The 18,042-nt window shown below is 41.3% G+C and overlaps 1 protein-coding gene across 9 annotated transcripts in view; it reads right to left on the bottom strand.

Annotated features, from left to right (window-relative positions):
- Positions 1-18,042, bottom strand: part of Top3alpha (topoisomerase 3-alpha) — a 62,787-nt gene that overhangs the window by 10,095 nt on the left and 34,650 nt on the right. For 5 of the 9 annotated variants that reach the window (XM_050195072.2, XM_050195067.3, XM_050195070.3 and 2 more), the window contains exons 13-16: positions 14,084-14,197; positions 13,350-13,419; positions 9,765-9,793; positions 7,539-7,597 (exon numbers count right to left, since the gene is read on the bottom strand). In XM_050195072.2, coding sequence (XP_050051029.1) covers positions 7,539-7,597; positions 9,765-9,793; positions 13,350-13,419; positions 14,084-14,197 — 272 coding nt within the window. Of the gene's footprint in view, positions 1-7,534; positions 7,598-9,764; positions 9,794-11,162; positions 11,188-13,349; positions 13,420-14,083; positions 14,198-16,022; positions 16,206-18,042 lie in introns of those variants that run through there. The other 4 variants (XM_055062793.2, XM_055062792.2, XR_008608999.2 and 1 more) reach the window with 4 other exon arrangements.

The following is an 18,042-nucleotide window of genomic DNA, read 5'->3' as shown; positions in this document are numbered from 1 at the left end:
TGACAGCATCTGTACTATCGGCGAAGCTTAGGGGACAGTGAATACGTTGAACGCACGTCATCCCTCGTCGAATACGTCTATTTTCAGCCTGCCTCAGGATGATTTTCATGGAATAACCGTAGCTCACAATGTCTGATTATGATATTTACCTGATTCCAGCACGCGCCTCTATTTTTTAAACGAGATTGGGACGAAAATTGTCTCCGCAGTGCAATCGGACACGAAACCAAAACTTGCTTCGCATCGGTCAAATGCTTTACCGCTCAACACAAATATATCGCGAGGAAGCTGACGTTAAAAAAAATCTTGTGGCAAAGCTGACTTTAGGGAACCGGCCACTATTGTGCAACAATTTTTCTTGCTAAAATCGGGAGCGCGTTAGATTTCTACATTGTTTAGGAGCTTTAACTTCATTTCTACTTTACTTTACCACTTTGTACACATAGAAAGTATGTGCGCATTTGATTATGGGGCTTGTTAGAATCGGGCAAAGAATGCCAAATGGTGTGTTTTGGCATTTGTTCTGCATCTTGTTTAATTTGACCTGACAAATAATTAGATCAATTTCGTCGGTCTCGTCAGGGTCGAATTAACGGAAGTCAACTGTATACAGATTCAGAAAACTGTCAATGAGTGTGCGGTAGACAGGGCTCAGATAATTCCATTTGAACATTGCATAAGGAGAGAAAGAGAATTTGTAGGTGTCTGTCACAGCATAATAAGGTGTTTTTGAACCGAAGTGATGATGACGTGTGGCCCTGTGGACAGCAAGGCTACCTATAGCAAAGGGCCTAATGCTAATTTATGGTTAACTTGCAGTTGCAGAAAATCTATGCAGTATTTTTGTGTTCATAGTTCAAGGGGTGGAATGTTATTAGACATCATAAGTTCTGGCAGGGAGTTCGTATGTTTAATCTTAGAATAAATGAACTGGACAGCCTTTCTCTGGGTTTTTTCGAGCTTGCTGATGTCAAGTTTAGTGTGTGGATCTCATGCAATACAAGCATATTCTAGTTTCCACATGATAAAAGTGAGGTAACTGAGTAGCTGAAGGTTCAGAGGTCAATGTCTAAGTTTGCATTGTAAAAAACACTGTTTGCACAAAGCAGAAGAGCACATGCTGCCAACGTGCAGGCTCGAATAAAATTTATTAGTGAATGTCACGCCAAAATACAGTCAAACCTTGTTCTAACAAAACAGGTTATATAAACTAATAAATATAACAAGGTAATCGTAATTCCCCTTGAAATTCCCACAGATACTGATGCATTTATAATCTCATTTTAACAAAGGAAACGTTTTCTGTAAGTGAATATATAATGAACCATTTTTAGTTCTGAATGAAGGTTTATTGATAATTTTATGCTTTAAGGCAAAATCTGGTGGCACGTGAAACTACTTGTAACTTGCCTGAATTAGCAATACAAAACTCCCACAAGCTGTCGGCTACCTGGCAATGTGCCAGACCAGCCATGCTGCTAAGTTGGCAGCTACACACGCACTATATTACTGCTATCCCTGTACTGCATTCTGCCAACACTGTCAGCTCCCACACTCATTTGCTGGTGCACATAGCACTCAACACTTTGGTCGAAGGAGCATGTGGCTTGCAGTATGAAGGAAAGATGATTCTGTACATGCTTGACTGTCTAAACAATACTGCAATAGCCTGCTGCACATGCACAGCCAGGCGATCCTATTTTATAACGATAAATTTATTTTTCATTCTTCTCGCCCTCTATCACTGCGTCAGACAAAGCCGGGCCACCATTATTGCTGCGATCTGTTGCTTGGAGTGACAAATAATAAGATTCTTACAAATTACAACCACTGCCCATGTTATCAGTAATTGCTCGGCTTATCAGTTTCTTGAATGTGCCAGTGGAGCACTGCGAGCCTCAACTTCACTGCAATGTTTGCCACTGGATGACAACAAAAAAAGCTTATTTTATTGTTTATAATTGCTTGCTTGCATATGGTAACGAGCGCTGTATGAAATCAGGCTTGCAGGAGTGCACTGGCATGCTCATAAAATGCTGCAAGACTTGTTACTTGCTACTTGGGTGTGCATGGTGATGGCGAAGATGGGTTAGTGTTGAGAGCTGCATTAGAGAAAGCACTCATGTGGTTGATAAAGATACAGGAGAAAACAATATTTCACAGTTCTTTGGCAATGTGCAGCGGAGCTTTAAATCAGCATACCTAGTGTTTACTAACAGCAACTCCCTATTCCTTACTGGTGGCCAACATCAGACATGAGGGCAGGAAATCGATCTAATGAAGTAATGAATATAACGAAGTAAGCGTAGTTCCCCGTTCAACTTTGTCAGAGCTAAGTTTTACTGTGCATGTAGCTATCAACTTGCTTTAGTGCAAAGACCACACTTTGTACATGCACTACAGTCGGCCCTTTTTTGTGTGTTATGCGAAGACAAACAGTTTTTTTCTGTGCTGGCAGCAATGGCCCCATTCCTTGCATCACACTAATACGAGGGCGCATCAGAAAGTCTTTGCACCTATTTTTTTTAAATCCAAATTATGGCTGTAAATGCGAAGTCAACATATCCATTCCCAGCAGTGGACCTGTCTTGGACCGACCCGGCATTATCTACTGGTAGCTCCGCGGCACGGCACTGCTGTCAGCTGTTGAAGATGGCGGTTGTGCTTCGCACGTCTACGGCGTACGAGCAACGAAGTGTGATTCGTTTTCTACGGAGCAAGGGACGAATTCCCATTGAAATCCATAGGGAAATGCAGCCCACATATGGGGAAAGGTGTCTCGCTTTGGGAAGTGTGAAGTGGTGGCATTGTGAGTTCGCAAAAGGCCGTGAAGACTTGCATGACAATGAGCGTTCGGGGCGGCTGCAGGCTTCGCAGTTCTATCACAGGGGCATCTCAAATTTAGTAGTGCAATGGGACAAATGTCTGAACCAGAAAAATAGTGTAAGGTACGTAGAATAGTACGTATATTTGTATTTACCAGTATGTACCTTATTTTAGCTAATAAGAAATAGGGGCAAGGACTTTCTGATTTGCCCTCGTATATTATGAAAGCTTAAAATAAATTCACTCTGATCCTGCACTCAAGTAATTTCTCAAAATACGACAAAATCACTTGCAAACAACCTCACTTGTACTGCAAGTGTAACAGTGATGATATCATTTATGAATAAAAGAAAAAGCAGTGCCCCTGGATAATGTATGGGGTATGAACCAAAAGACGGCTCAAACGGATCTCATTGACCGACTAAAGTGTACATGGTTAGCAAAATAATCTATAATTCAAGAAATTATTACATCTGGAAGATTTATATTTCACAACTTTAGAAATAGTTTTTCACAAAATACTCTCAAGCACATCGCTGAAGCCCAAAAAAGAGTGCATCAATTCGACCATTACTGTGTAAGGTTTTCATGCAATAGTGGAGTGGCCTTTTCAAAAGCCATGTTGACAACTTGTGAGTAATAGATGTTTGTTCTAAGGAAGGTGTAAACAAGGAAGGTCGACACAGTATGACCAGAAATCTGGCGAAAATTCCTGCACAGTGCCTAAGAAACATGTTCAGGAGATAGTCCAGGCAGATGATGCATTTGCTTTTTACATTTAAACACATAGAGATAACACCATGAAAGTGAGCTCATGCAACTGAAATGTTACTATTGAAAGTGCAAGAGAATACAGTATAAAATAGTTGCCTAAGTGTTCTGCGATGCCACTTGAAATTAACAATGTTTCTAGCCATCCTCATACATGATTACTTTCAAACTTTAAAGACTTGTCCATTACTGCTAGAGATGATGACTACTAAGCCACAGGTGGTGCTTGACATACACAATCAGCAGCACTACTAGGGAGTGTGCATGCATGGTTCAACATGCACAGACTTAGGGCAGAAGAACAGTGAGGTGGAGGCTAGTACAGGTGATTGCCAAGTGTACAAACAGAAAGGTGGTAGAGTGGCATTATCAAGGCACAGCTTCTGGCAGTGAAAATATGTTTGGGGCTAGCCAGTCTGAGATGGAAGTCAACTTAAAGAATGGCTCTAGCCAGCCCATTCTATCGCATGGGAGAACTAAGAAGATTCTAATTATTTTTTTAGCTCATAAAGTCAATGGCAATAAATAACGCAAGAACTCTTAATTTCTGCATACTATAAAGATCTTTAAAACTAAATTTTTAAGCCTAAATTAATATGATCGAAGTATTTTGCTCCAGAACTAACTTTAAAAGCAAAATATCCAATATATATATATATATATATATTCCGCAAGGTTAAAATTTTAATCGTTCATTTACAGCACAGAAGTAAAAACTGCTTCTAGTATGGGACAAAAACTTTCTCTTGCATGCTAAGCAGTTGTATACATGCAAACAGCTTGCTAGCCAGTTGCCTGCTTTTCACTTTGGCCAGGTTCAACATGGTGCCAGCAGTCTCAGAGGATGTTGTACATTTGCTGCCATGGTCAAGAGTGTTCCTGGCAAGACCAAATGAAGATTAGGTTAGCCAGAGGAATGCTGCCCCTCTAATGTTCTTCAGCTGAAAGGTGAGCGCACATGCCAACCAGCATTCTAATCTGACATGTTACTGCCATTGTTGCAGAGGGGTCATAGCTCGTGCAGACAGTCACAATTCTTCCAAGTTTTGCTGAGGGAGCAAGGAATAAAGGCTGCACACAACCTAGCCAACTCTGATTGCTGGACAATTACTCTAACATCTCCAACCTCTCCTTCAAAGGTCTTTTCAGTCCCGGAGCTCACCCCTGCCAGTGGACTCTTGACTTGAGATGAGCAGAGTGCACAGCTATATCATGTACTTCAACCATGAGAGACTGAAATGCATAAATTCTTGACATGTTTTTAAGGACTTGAAAGTAGACCCCAGAAAACCTTTATCAATACGGTGCTGGCCAACATGGTCACTACTCCAAGTATCATACATAAATGACAGACTCTTGAAGACCAAGGAAGGGGCATTACATTACTGTCCCCAGTAAAGGCACATTCTGGGAATCCTTATGCGTCGCAAATATGCAGCACCTGATATTGCAGTGCTCGACATATGAAAATCAACAAAACATCTTCAGCCACACTGATGTCGAGACATTACAACAGGACATTCTGGCTAACCCAAAGCACCTTGTCAAACTAGCTTACTTTGGTGCAGCCAGTGTCCTGGTGTGTGCCGTCTAGTGGGTGCCTGTTTACCCCACCCTGCATGTACCCTCCCTAATCAGTGACCTCTCGTCCTCCCTCTGTCAATAAAGACCTTTATTAAAGTCTACTTTAGTAAATTCAACCCTGACGGGACCAACGAAATTGATCGAATCATCAGATGCAGAAAAAACAGCAAAACACACCGGTGATTCATTTGGCATTGTTTGCTCGATTCTAACATGCCCCCAAATCAAACGCGCGCACATTTTCTATGTGTCCAAAGTAGAAAACAAACGTAGAAATTACATAAGCTCCTAAACAAAATGCAAATCTAACGCACACCCGATTTTTCACTAAGAAAACTATCTGCTACACAATGGTAGCCGGTTTCCTAAAGTCAGCTTTGCCGCACGATTTTTGAAGTTAGCTTCGCCGCAGTACATTGTGTTATGCGAAAAAGTAAATTGTGGTTTCGTATCCGATTGTACCGAGCAGTAAACAAGAGAGAGAGAGAGAGAGAGAGACCCTATATTACCGCGCAAGCAATTTTTGGCCCCCAATTTCTTTGAAACAAAACAGAAAAGAAAGAGAGAGAGAGAGAGAGACCCTGTGTTAGAATTGGGTAAACACTATAATCGGACATCAGAGCTAGGGTTATTGCTTGAAAATCTCTCTAGGGCTGGCCGAAAAAAGCCATTTTCGACTGGTGATGATGTGCGTTCAACGCATTCACTGTCCCCAAAGCTCTGCTGAGACAGATACTACCACTAAAGGGGTCGCTATTTCGGTCACTATATGGGTCAGGTGTGCGTGGTGACTGGCTAAGTTCAAATTATCCAGCGAAGATGAATTTTCGGTTTGAAATAACAAAAGTTTTGGGCTCATAGAAATGCATCGGTGCTGGCCGTAACCTTCAGTCCAGACCAAATTAACCGAAAAATCAAGTTAACCAAGGCTGAATTAATGAGTCTACTATACTATTATTTGAGGACATCCTGGCTTTCCCACCATGATCCTTCAACCAGCACCAGTGCATGCAGTCTGTGGCTTCTCCAAACTCTGGTTAGCTATTGATTCAGTGCCAATAAATGCTCCTTGTTAGCCACAAGGTGTGTTCATGAAAGGGAAAAACTGTCATCCACCTGTCTGTAACACAAAGCTACAAAGGAAACCCACAAAGGTTTCAAAGAAAACTTCACAGTTGAAGAAAAATTTGTCCTGGTTTGGATGACCATTTCTCACTTTCATTAATTTTCCTCCACCTCGCAGGCTTCCAAAGAACTGATTTGCCAATGTGTCGTGTTGTGCATTCCCTTGCCAGAGTGCCATCCAGTGCAATGCCACAGGAGCTTGCATTTGCATAGAGTTGGTGCATTTAGTCTGAGCCAGGCACAAGTGGGGCATACACACAAAGGGAGTATCTAAATAGCAATCCAACAACAGTTATAGCAGAGCTACAACTTGTAGTACATAACATAGACCCTATGTTTAAGAAAGTATGAGTGATACCCTTTCATTTAAATGCAAGATGCAAGGATATTTATCGGGAATGCAAAATCAGGTGTTCGATGTAATACTGGTTCATTGTGCACAGCTCTCCAATGTTTTAATAATCTCATGTGAGTGTCGACCAGCACGTCAGTTAGCGCCGTGTCATGGAATGCACCTACGAAAGTAGTGAGGGCAGGCGCTTGCCTTCGAGGCTATTCCATTCAACCTGGCATAGCCCTGCTGTTTATCAGCTCACCTATTGTTTGTACCAGCTTATTGTAACCATTGTGTGTGCAGGAACATGTGTGTGTGCATTTTTGCTTCTGTTGGAAGCGGATAAGCAGCAGAGCCTATAGGAAGCCGAACAGAACAACCTAGCACACAATGCCTGGACAAGAGTATGCACAGTGTGCATGTGCCTGCTGTAGCTATTTTCGTAGCTGCACTCTGCAACATGGCACTGACGGTCATGTTGGTTGATGCTCCCGTGAGGTTATTACCATTTTGGGGAGCTAGCTGTATTTTCTTTATTACCAAACAGTGAACTAGACAGTCCAGGTAAAGAGCAGGCACTAAATGGCATGCAGTGCAAGCTACTTCAGTGTGGTTCAATTTTGTGCCCCTGCTGCAGCGCAACACTCGTGAAGGTTACATGTAGCGCTATTGCTTACGAGAGCTCTGGTGTGGAACACAAAACATAAGGAAAGAAGGAAAAGAAGAAGAAAGAAAACGCCATCTGTACAGAGTACACAGCTTCATCAGGCTGCGTGCTTGCATAATTAATACATCGAAAGCAGCAGCATGCAAAAATTTAAAGAGGGCTCAGCTAGGTAAAAAATGTATAAAACACCTGTCTGCAGTAGTCAAGAGGCTGTAAGAAAACATACATTACCTGTCGTTCTGAGTCGTAAAAGACATCCCTGTAGAGATTCACCTGATGCCTTAGTACATCTGAAATAAGGTATATATATATTAAAGGGAGCTCTATGGAATGTGTAACACTTGAACATCTCTAGGTGCACTGCATAATTGAAAGGGACACAGAGTATAACAATATAATTACAAACTGTATCTGAACTGAACGGGCAAAAACTGCCATATTTTATGCACATGCAATTGCCGAGCACCAGAGGTGCCGATATTGTTGTTCATATCCCCTACAACCGAAAATGAAACAATTTCTATATTTAGAAACTTTAGGAGCAGCAGGGCTTTAGATATAGAAAGCTTTGAAATAAAGCCTTTAAAGTATATAGTTGACTTATTAGCTCTAGTCTTGGCATATTATTCAACCTGTACTTCTGTAGCAGTGTCTTATGGAACCGGATGGAAATTGCAATGGTTATCATGATACACAAATGAGCCGACCCCTATGAACCGTCAAACTATATGCCAACCTCTACTCTGCCAGTACTTTCTAAAGATCTAGAAGGAATTATTTACCTGTGAATAACTAATTTCCTAACAAGCACTTCATTTTATCGTATTATCAGTTGGGTTTCAGACCGAAATGACCCACTGAGTTTCCACTGCTCAAGCAAAAGGAAATAATCATAAATGTACTTGAAGACAAGGTTTACTTCTCAGAATTTATATAGACTTTTCTAAAACTTTTGACTTAACCAATCATGACTAGTTCCAAGATAAACTAAATCACTACGATGTAAGAGGAATTAGTATGTCTCAAATATGTAGTACCTTCAACATCACAAGCAAATTGTTGCCCACGATGATGCCCTTTCTGATGCCCAATACCTGAAGCCAGGTGCAGAAGCCACAAAAATGACAACACGCGTCCCAGGCCTCTTGGGCCCCTTCAGCTCAGCGCACGCTCGTGTCTCATGCTGCAACGATTTGCCCCAATGCTGCTTCACATTACGTAGATGTCAACTACGGTTGAGTTTGCCAAATATTTTAGTGACTTCGAATTGTACGTTTTCATAGTTAGTGCATTTTTTTCTTGAATTTTTTTAAATGTATGAACAAGGTTCTACTGCATTGACAATATTCAACCTTCAAAATCATGTAACCATACAGTATTCACCATAGCATTACTTGGTGAATGCAATCTTGTTGGACGCTACTGATTTCAATCATGCACTTATAGACTACCATGTTAACTTTTACATTTTTCTTGCATTTCACAAAAAGAAACATCTAGAAATAAGTTTAATTAGTGTTTACCCTACCTGTACTAAAATTTTGATACATTCATAAAATTGTATATGAAATGTAGTAGTCATAGACACTGGTTGCTTTCATGTACCTTTATGAATTCAATATTTTTTTTTACCGCTGTGTGAACCCCTACATTGTCTTATTATCCCTTGTTGTAATTATGAAATGTTCATGCGGTGCATTAATTAAATATGTGTGTGTATGTTTTGTACTCCTGTCCATTTACAAATTAAGCATGTTTCAAAATCTTCCAATCATGTATACACTCGCAATGACCAAGCCTTTCCTTATCAACTGTTGTCATATGGGGTGTAACGAGACTTTCATGATGCTATGTATGGCTTCCTCCCTTGCGTCTGCTCTACTTTGTAACCGTATATAAAGAGAGATATAAAGTGAGGAATAAAGCTTTAATTTCAATTCATTTTATTAGCACAATGGTAACACTACCATTCTTTCCACTATCATGCTAGCACACAGTGCAAGTTAAGGCGATCCATGTTTGAACAAATAAAGCTATCTGTGCAAACCTATACGCAATGTTGGAGACACCACACGCAAGTAATTAAGTCATCATAATTTAGAACGATATCATGCATCAAGTTGTATAGCAAACTAAGGCATCTTTCCCTAGTGATCCCAGCACTTATCATGATTTGCTTTGTGAAATTTTACTATTTCTTTTCATTTCATGCCAAAGTTCCTAAAAAAAAAAAAAAAAACTTTTCTAAATCCAAGTTAGATTGTTGCATACTATAAGCAATGATAATGCCAGTGACATGGACAGTGATAATGCCAGTGACATAATGCCAGGCAGTTTATTTGCACAAAGTCTATGCAAAGTTACACTGGTACATGCCCACTAAAAGTTTACGCTACATGCAAGTTGAAGGTCTTGTGCCTCTCTTTATAACAGGAAGGATAAGTAAAAATTCCTCACCTTTAGCATTTTTTCTGCCTTCACATATTCTGCAAAGAAAAGAAAGAAAAAGATATTTAAAAAAATGACCCCTTTCAAGTCCCAAGATTGAGCATCAATTTAATTAATTGTAGAGTTTAGCATCCCAAAGCTGCATAGTGCTTTATGAGGGAGACCGTAGTTGAGGGCTACAAATTAATTTAGGCCAGCTGTCGTTCTTTCGTGTGTAGCCAAAGCATGGAACAGGAGCATTTTTGCATTCCATCCCCATTGAAATGCAGTTGCCGCAGCCAGAAATTGCATCCACGACCTCATGCGTAGCACCAGAACACCATAACCACTGAGTAGAAGGAAATGCAATGCCGTAAACTCTTGTATTAAATTGCCCTAGATGTGCAGTTTAGGTACTACACCATGCTTGCACATTCTGCACCACGCTTTGACTACTACTATAACGAAAGAGTTGTCCCATCCAACTTCAGACTTTATAATGCAGTAAGCATGACCACCAGGCGAGCAAATTTTGCAGAAAAGCCAACTTCTTAATACCATAAGAACACTAACAGGCATGCAAGGATAGAGGTGGTAGTCTGTGAGGAAGTGAAAGCACAACATAGGAAAAAGGGAGCAGTGGAGCGATGCAGTCAACAGCCCAACTCGCTTCTGCAGGGCAAAACCAAGCTGACCCATGTACATGGGCATCTCTGTTGTGGATCTCAGCTCATGCTATTTTAAATATCCTCATGAAGAAGTCAGTGCATTCTGCCAGTGCTAACCTATGAGGCCGAAACTTGGAAGATAAAGAAATCTGAGGAGAATACAAGGATTACGCAACAAGAAATGGAACAGAAAATGGAAGGTGTAATGTTAAGAGACGTGAAGGAAGCAATATGAATTAGATAGTGAACGTTTGTAACTGATATTCTTGTTCAGATAAGAAGAAAAGAAAGAAGTGCAGCTGGGGAGGTTAAGTAATACATAAATGCAAGAAAAGGTGAGGCGTGCAGACAGGACACAAGAGAAGAGAAGTGGACAACACAAACGCCGGGAACCTTTTCTTGCATAATGAATCCTTACCACCTAGCTCAGCTTTCTGTCATTCTAATGCATAAAGCACACAACTGGTAATCTACAACGGTAACAGAATGGGTGCCAAAGGATGGAAAACACAGATGAGGATGACAGAGAATGCAGTGTTGTGATTGCATTAGAAAATTTTCGGGGATAGGATGGAGTCAGTCGAGGCTGCTGGGAAAGACCTACAGCCTGTAGTGGACATGTGATAGGCTGCTGCTGTTGGTGCGGCTGCTTACGACGATGATGATAAAAATAATGTATTTTTAGACCACAGCCATGGCTGCATTAGACCCTTTGCAATGGTTCAGTGAGAACAATGTTGCAGGTGGGCTCAATTCCTACCTGTAGTGGTTGCACTTTGATGGCACTGGAATGCAAAATATTTTCATGTACATAGATTTAGGTACTCATAAAACAACCTCATGCTGTCGAAATTAATCTGGAGCTCACTTCTATGGAATCCCTAATGATCTAGGTGTTGCTCTGTAGCATTAAACATCATCAAACAATCGTTGGATTATACATAATTAGTTCACATTATAATCATTGTTTTTAAAGTAATTCAATTAGCAACAGTAACAAGTATCAAATATAAAATACAGTTAAACCATGATATAACAAAGTCTGGAAAATCGGAAATTTGCTTCATTATATAGAAATTTTGTTACACTAAAATTCAATCTATTATGCAAATAAATACAGTCAGTGATAGAATTTTATTACATGGAAGGAGCCACAAAATTTTCCTAATTGTTGGACAATCGGAAAAAGCAAATTTGAATGAGAAAAGAATTCATTTTCCTGCACTTGAGAGTCCGTGATGAATGATAAGGTTTCACATTGTGTTGAAAATATCTTCACATCGGTGCGAAGCCAGCCATGATTTCGTGTCCACTCCGCCCCCGTGCCTTATAGTGTCGCCCGCAGTGGGACAACGCTATCATGAAAAGCACCGGCAGTGGGGAGTGAATCCTCCGTCTGCCTCTAACTTCAACAAGTCTCATAAGCTCGACATTACGCCTCCAGTACTAAACACACAGGAAGACAGCACACATGATGCCACACCATCTCAGCAAGCCCACTCTTTGCACAAATGGAAGATTACCTCTAAACAAGGAGCACGGGCCACGCATGCCCTCAGCCACGCTGACAGCCACCCAAAGCCACGACCACGCTAGAAAAGGAGACACGCAACAACCCCCCCCCCCCCCCCTTTCCTTCCCGTGCTTGAATGCGTTACCGTGAGCTCACTCCCCTTTCCCCTTGCTTGTGCAGGAAGATGGCGCTCATCAAGCTACCATCCTTCTTGGCTCACCCTCACACGCTTTCACTCACACCCAAAGCATACAGCGTGCACAGGGCAATAGACCTTATCGCACTTGGACTTTATATGGAAGATGACACTGCTCCATCACGATGGTCGCTCTTCAGAGGTGTGTTTGTAAGCAGCCGCTTGTAATTCAACCATTTGACCATCTGTGTCTGCAGAAGTTTTAATTTATTGTCTCGGTATTCTTTTGGAGCAGTGAAATTTTATTATATTGAAATTGTGTATAAGCATGCTTCATTATATTGACGTTTTAAAGGGGCCCTGAACCCCTTTTTATGGAAGTGGAGAAATGCATCTGAAGTGAAAATAGGCTATTTCAGAAATACTTTGCTGCAAAAAGTACTTCAATGCATTCAGTAGAAGTGGAGTTATTGGCAATCAAACATGGCCACTGCTGTGCTCCTGTTCCTTCTTCAATGCCTTGCACTGTGAAGGCTATGGCAGAGTGGGGCGAGCCCACAACGCTCCGCCTTCTAAATGTCACCATGGCGTGCAGTTCAAATTTCATTTTGGATGTTAACGTAGACGGCATGACTTCTGCCTTTGGTGCCCAAATGCGATTGTCCTCAGCTAGTCGCAGTACAACTTAGCCAGTGGACTCGTGGCAGCACCCCGCGGCGGCTGTGGTATTTACATTGTGTAGCCAATCTTAGCTTGATGCCAGCTATCGGCCAATATCAGCCGTCTAAGGGAACGACGAAATAGTGTGTCAAATGACGAAATAGTGCGTCTATAAGAGAGTGAGGACAGGGCCTTGAAAAGAGAGCGTTTGAGAGAAAGGCAACTTTGCAATCCGCTTGCGAGCTCCACGCACCGCGTACGACCGCAAAACTTGGCTGAGATGTTCACAGCTGCGTATGCTACCTGCGGACTATGTTATTTCACCTTTCAATACATGGTGTTCTATGGACAAGAAGTTATAAAGAGTTAAATAGTTTGTTATATTGAGAATTTCGTTATATTGAAGTTCATTATATAGAGGTTTAACTGCATCATAGCAAAAGGGCGCATGCATTTCAGAGCATATATCTCAAACTAAATCTCCTAAGTGAAAAAACTAGTTCTCTTTCAGTCTGCTAGAGCTACCACAGAAACAGAGGAGCATGTAAATTTGGGACTGCTCTTCAGAGAGAAAGTATAAACTTTAATATACATTTTTTTCTTTTTATTCCACATGCACATAGCTAAAACCAGCTCACTTCTTAAGGTCAGCTTCCAATTCTGCTCTCAGGTGAGGCTTTGACATCTCAAGACCCATAGAATCATAACCTACAAAGGATAGAAAGTGTTAATAGTGATGAACGAGAGAAAAGGGAACATTGGACAAATACTAATCAAAGGTTCCACAATTTTTAATATTACGGTAATCATAATAAGTTATCTAACATATTTGAGACCAACTAAAATGAGAAGAAGGCTAAACTTAGATTAACTTATGTCTGCTGAAAAGTCAATTTCCAGGAAAAGCCCCAGAAACAGGTATCAGGGGCCCCTGCATCACTTTTAAACACATTTGATAAACTATACCAGATGCAAGACAATGCTGCCGAAACACCTGTGCCAAATATTACTCACTCGCATAGGACAAGGTTCTATTCTTCTGTCCCCATTTATTAAATGCATCATAGGTCACACTACTCAGTGGTGATGAGTCAGCTGAAACTGCACATTTTATGCACTACAAAGGTTCCAAGGAAATGTTAACAAGAATGAAGCAGAGTGAATTAAAAAATGTTTTACAACTTCTTACACACATGGGCCATGCTTTTCACCTCCGAAACATGCACAGACTGTCCTTATCACGGATAGTAATATAGCCAGATAGAGTGTGGTTTCTACAACTATAATACAAAGGAGAAATATGTACTGTCGATTAACAGCCCGTAAAAATGAGGAGCAACATTTCATGCAGTGTAGTGGGGAGGCACATCACCTTCAACCAATCCCATGCCAAGTTCACCAGGAACTAGGTACCCGTCACCTGTCAAAGCCACATACAGCCGGTTCTTTACTGTCTCAATGTGTTCTGCATGGGTTGCATCAGTGCCTGCGGCAAACAGGATATGTGAAGTATAAAGGAGATAATTAGGCAAATGCACAGAAAGTAAAGAGTCAAATTATTGTGAAGGCGGAATTTTGGTCCAGTTATCTTCAGGGTAAGCTTTCTACTGTCCGCAACGATTTGCCATGCTTTTTACTGCAACATCGCAGGCATTTTACTGCTTCACATAAAAAAGAAAATCTAATATACATCAAGCTTTGGCCAAAGATTTCAAAGCTGCTGTATGCATCGTTGGAACTGTAATCAGCTCATGCAATGGTACTTCTAAACATCTGATGCTCCAAAGCTCTATAGAGATTTAAATGGGTGCTTTTCATCACTATCTTGAATTTTGGAATACCGCAAGTACTTTGGGCACCCCACAACACTCAATGGCATTTCTCGTCTTTCGTGTAGTGACCTCATAACTTACAGAAAAGGATGTAAATTTATGTGCAGCATGCATTTCATCATGCTGTGCACACAATGCAGACGCATCCTGCTGCAAGAAAAGCAGAGGATACTGCTCCTGTTGGCAAAGCATGCCAGTACCTATGTGTCGGACCTGCTATCAGAGTCTGTCATCAGCAGCAATACTAAACCTTGCTAGTAACAAAGGTCAACAAGGACAGAAACAGCACATTCTAAAGGGAATTCCCTGACAACGGGAGCTTCTCTACTTTTGCAGTGGACTGTGTATACAGCCAACACTGATGAAACAACGTAAAAATTAAGGCCCACGAACGATGGGCAGAGCAACAGCTCACCTCTTTTCCTGCATGCTTATTTTGCAACATCAAATCAGTTTAAAAAGGGCAGCTGACCACATAGCCAAGAGTAGCTAAAGAATGTCATCGCCTTTCAGAATATCTTTCTTTTTTAACCTTAAAATTATCATTTCATGTTTGTCTTATAAAGACTGGTTACAAAGGTCCTTCAAGCATGCTTAAAGAGCCCCTCACCAGGCCACACAGCAAATTTTGGTTATACGCTGGATATCATTACGTGCCCTCTAGGGAGCATTCTACAGCAAGAATTTTTTAAGCTGGTTCATTATTAGGAGAGATAGAAATGTTTTAAGTGTTGCGAACCCATGATTTCAGGAGGCAAGCTGCACTGCCAACACAGACACACTCGCTATTTGCCCTGTCCAGCCTCCAAAAGAAAAATTCCTTCCCTGCGTTATCCCATACCGGGGCTGGAGGGTCACGTCGTGTATGGGTCATGGTCCCCACATTTTTCTTATTTCTCGTGTTTTTGCTGTGCAGCGCATTTGTGGTGAAGGTCTCGCACACGAGCCGGTGAGCAGTTGTGTTTGTTTCGTTCTGCTCTGTGCACGATCTTGTGAGCTGTGCACGAGAGCACCTGCATTGTTACCTGGCTGCTTCTGCGAAATGGATCCCTCGGTGCGTGCACGTTTGGAGATTCTGGCCTGATTCATGGATCCTTACCACAATACACCGTGTCATACCACTGGCACCAGACTAGCAGTATGATAAGTCCGTGCCACATGAACACTGAGGCAGATGCAAGCGAATCAAAGAGCATGACTGTTTGCTGGAACACAGTAGAAAATGACATAGTTTCGTTCTACGCACGTGTCTGCACAATGTGGGAACAAGAACTAAATGGAAGTACATCTCTCTTGTTACAGTACAAGGTAAAACAAAGACATGCAGATAGTTAATTTGTGGGTTTTAGTATTTCACTAAACTACAATTCGTCTGTTGAAGCAACAGATCAAACAAATAACTGCTGTTGCCTTGAATAATTCTCAAAGTCACGTGTCAGTGTGAGTGATGTCACAGCACTGCAAATTATGTAGGCGCACTTGCAAGAATGATGTCGATTCTCTGGCTGGGAGTGCGGTGCCTGCGAGGACAAGGACGCACGGTGCTTGGTTTGAAATTTCAGCTGTTTTTATGGCACGTAGCTACTATGCAGACATAATCATTAGCGTGCATTTTATGCACTGCACTTGTCAGCTCAAGATGACCAGACCTGGTGAGGGGCCCTGTAAAAATGTTTTAAAAAGTTCAGAATTTCAATTTTTGTCGACAATAAATGATCAAAACATGCTTGTTATGCCAAAGTCAATAAAACAAGATAGAAACATGATTGTTTCTGAATCACATTCTGAATGTTTCGTGGTACTTAAAATGCCAAAATTAAATAATCTGACTTTCTTAAAGAAAAAAAAAATTTGCAGTTACACCTAAATGCGAAGCAGTGATGCCACAGCTGGTGCAATAATATAGGCAGTAAGTCTTGCACTGTTTTGCCTGGTATCGGTTTGGATAAACATTTGCAGATGCATGCAAGCAATCTGGGGTGGTATTCTTGGGTGATCACTTTCGGAGATAGTTTCACTTTCATGAGATTACACATGACCAGCACCAGACATGCTGGCGTCAATGGGTGGCAGTATTGCTGGCATTGTGCAAAGACAGTGTGTTCAGCATTGTGTCAGGAATGCTTGCCAAAGCGTCCGGTGTTAATCACACAATATCTCACAAAAGTGAAAGTATCCCCAGAAGTGATCGCCCAAGAATACCATCCCTGATTTTGAGAAAACTTTCTTGAATGTCGACACTAGTCCATGTCATTCTCATTTGTGGTGGTGGGGATTCCTGGAGGTGGAGCAGAGGAGACACGACTTTTTCTTCCTTCTTCTTCCTATCCTACCTTTTGGTTGTTATTGCTGGCTTCACTTTAATTTAATAAGCTCGGTGTGGGTTTATAGATCAGTTGAAGAGTAGTGCCAGCTAATCATACCTCTCCACATGTATTACTCTTTTCTCTTGTAGCATCGGCAGAAATGCAATAGTATTATGGTCGGTAGGTATTACAGTTTTGTGCGGTATCATTTAAGTGAACATTTGTAGATGTGCACAGAGCAATCTCATGTCGAGAAGAAGAAAACTTCACTAAATGTAAAGGGTGCGCTCCCTAATGGTGAAGTGGAGAGACACGGCCATTCTTTTTTTTGTTCCTTTTTCCTATTCTGCCTTTCACATTTTACCACTGGCTTCAATTAAGTTCTTTCGCCTTGGCACTGGTTTATAGGTAGGCTGCAGAGTGTAGCGTCAGCCAATCATAGTATATATAGCTGGTGGCATAACCACACTCTCCAGGCACAGAATTTTTCTCTGCTATGCTGTAGGCTGAAAGGTAAAACATCCGACTGTCACTCTGTGGAACTGGAGTTCGAATCCACTCCTGGCAATGCACATTTTTTTCTTCGTAAACTTCTCCCAATGCATTTTGAGATTTCTGTGACACATTGGTACCAGCAGCAGACATCAAAATGACTAGTGAACTGAGGCCATAATAGATATTGCTGAAAAAAAAGAACTGTTCCAAAAGTTGTGATACATCTTAAATGATGAATAGCTTTTGAAGAATTGGTTCAGCCCATGTCGAACCAAGGTTATACACTACAAGAGCCAGATTGTCTGGAATGGTCTGAGTCATAGACATTGTTATACAGCTGTTATTATGCAGCATTTATTTACAGTACTTGTCAAGTTTCAAGAGGTGCACCATATGGATCACCTAGATGTGGCTAACACTGGCACACATACACATATTCTATACATCCCAATACAATGTGCTACTTGTCACATATTCATTGCTAATCTTGCCACTGCTGTCCTCTTGACCTTTATAATCGGTAAACAAAGTGAACGGCTGGCGACATAAAGCACAAGTCCCGTCCACCAGACATGAGAATAATATCTGAAAAGGTTGCATGATGCTCTCTACTTAAGATTCTCAATGGCTTTGTGGGAGAGAATGACCTCATTTCACCAACACTGCCATTGGCATTGTTGGGTTACATCCCAACTGCT

Source organism: Dermacentor andersoni, chromosome 1 (genome assembly GCF_023375885.2).
Source record: "Dermacentor andersoni chromosome 1, qqDerAnde1_hic_scaffold, whole genome shotgun sequence".
NCBI classification, from domain to species: domain Eukaryota; kingdom Metazoa; phylum Arthropoda; class Arachnida; order Ixodida; family Ixodidae; genus Dermacentor; species Dermacentor andersoni.
Note: the sequence above shows the minus strand (reverse complement) of the source record. Positions and strands in the feature narration are given on the sequence as shown.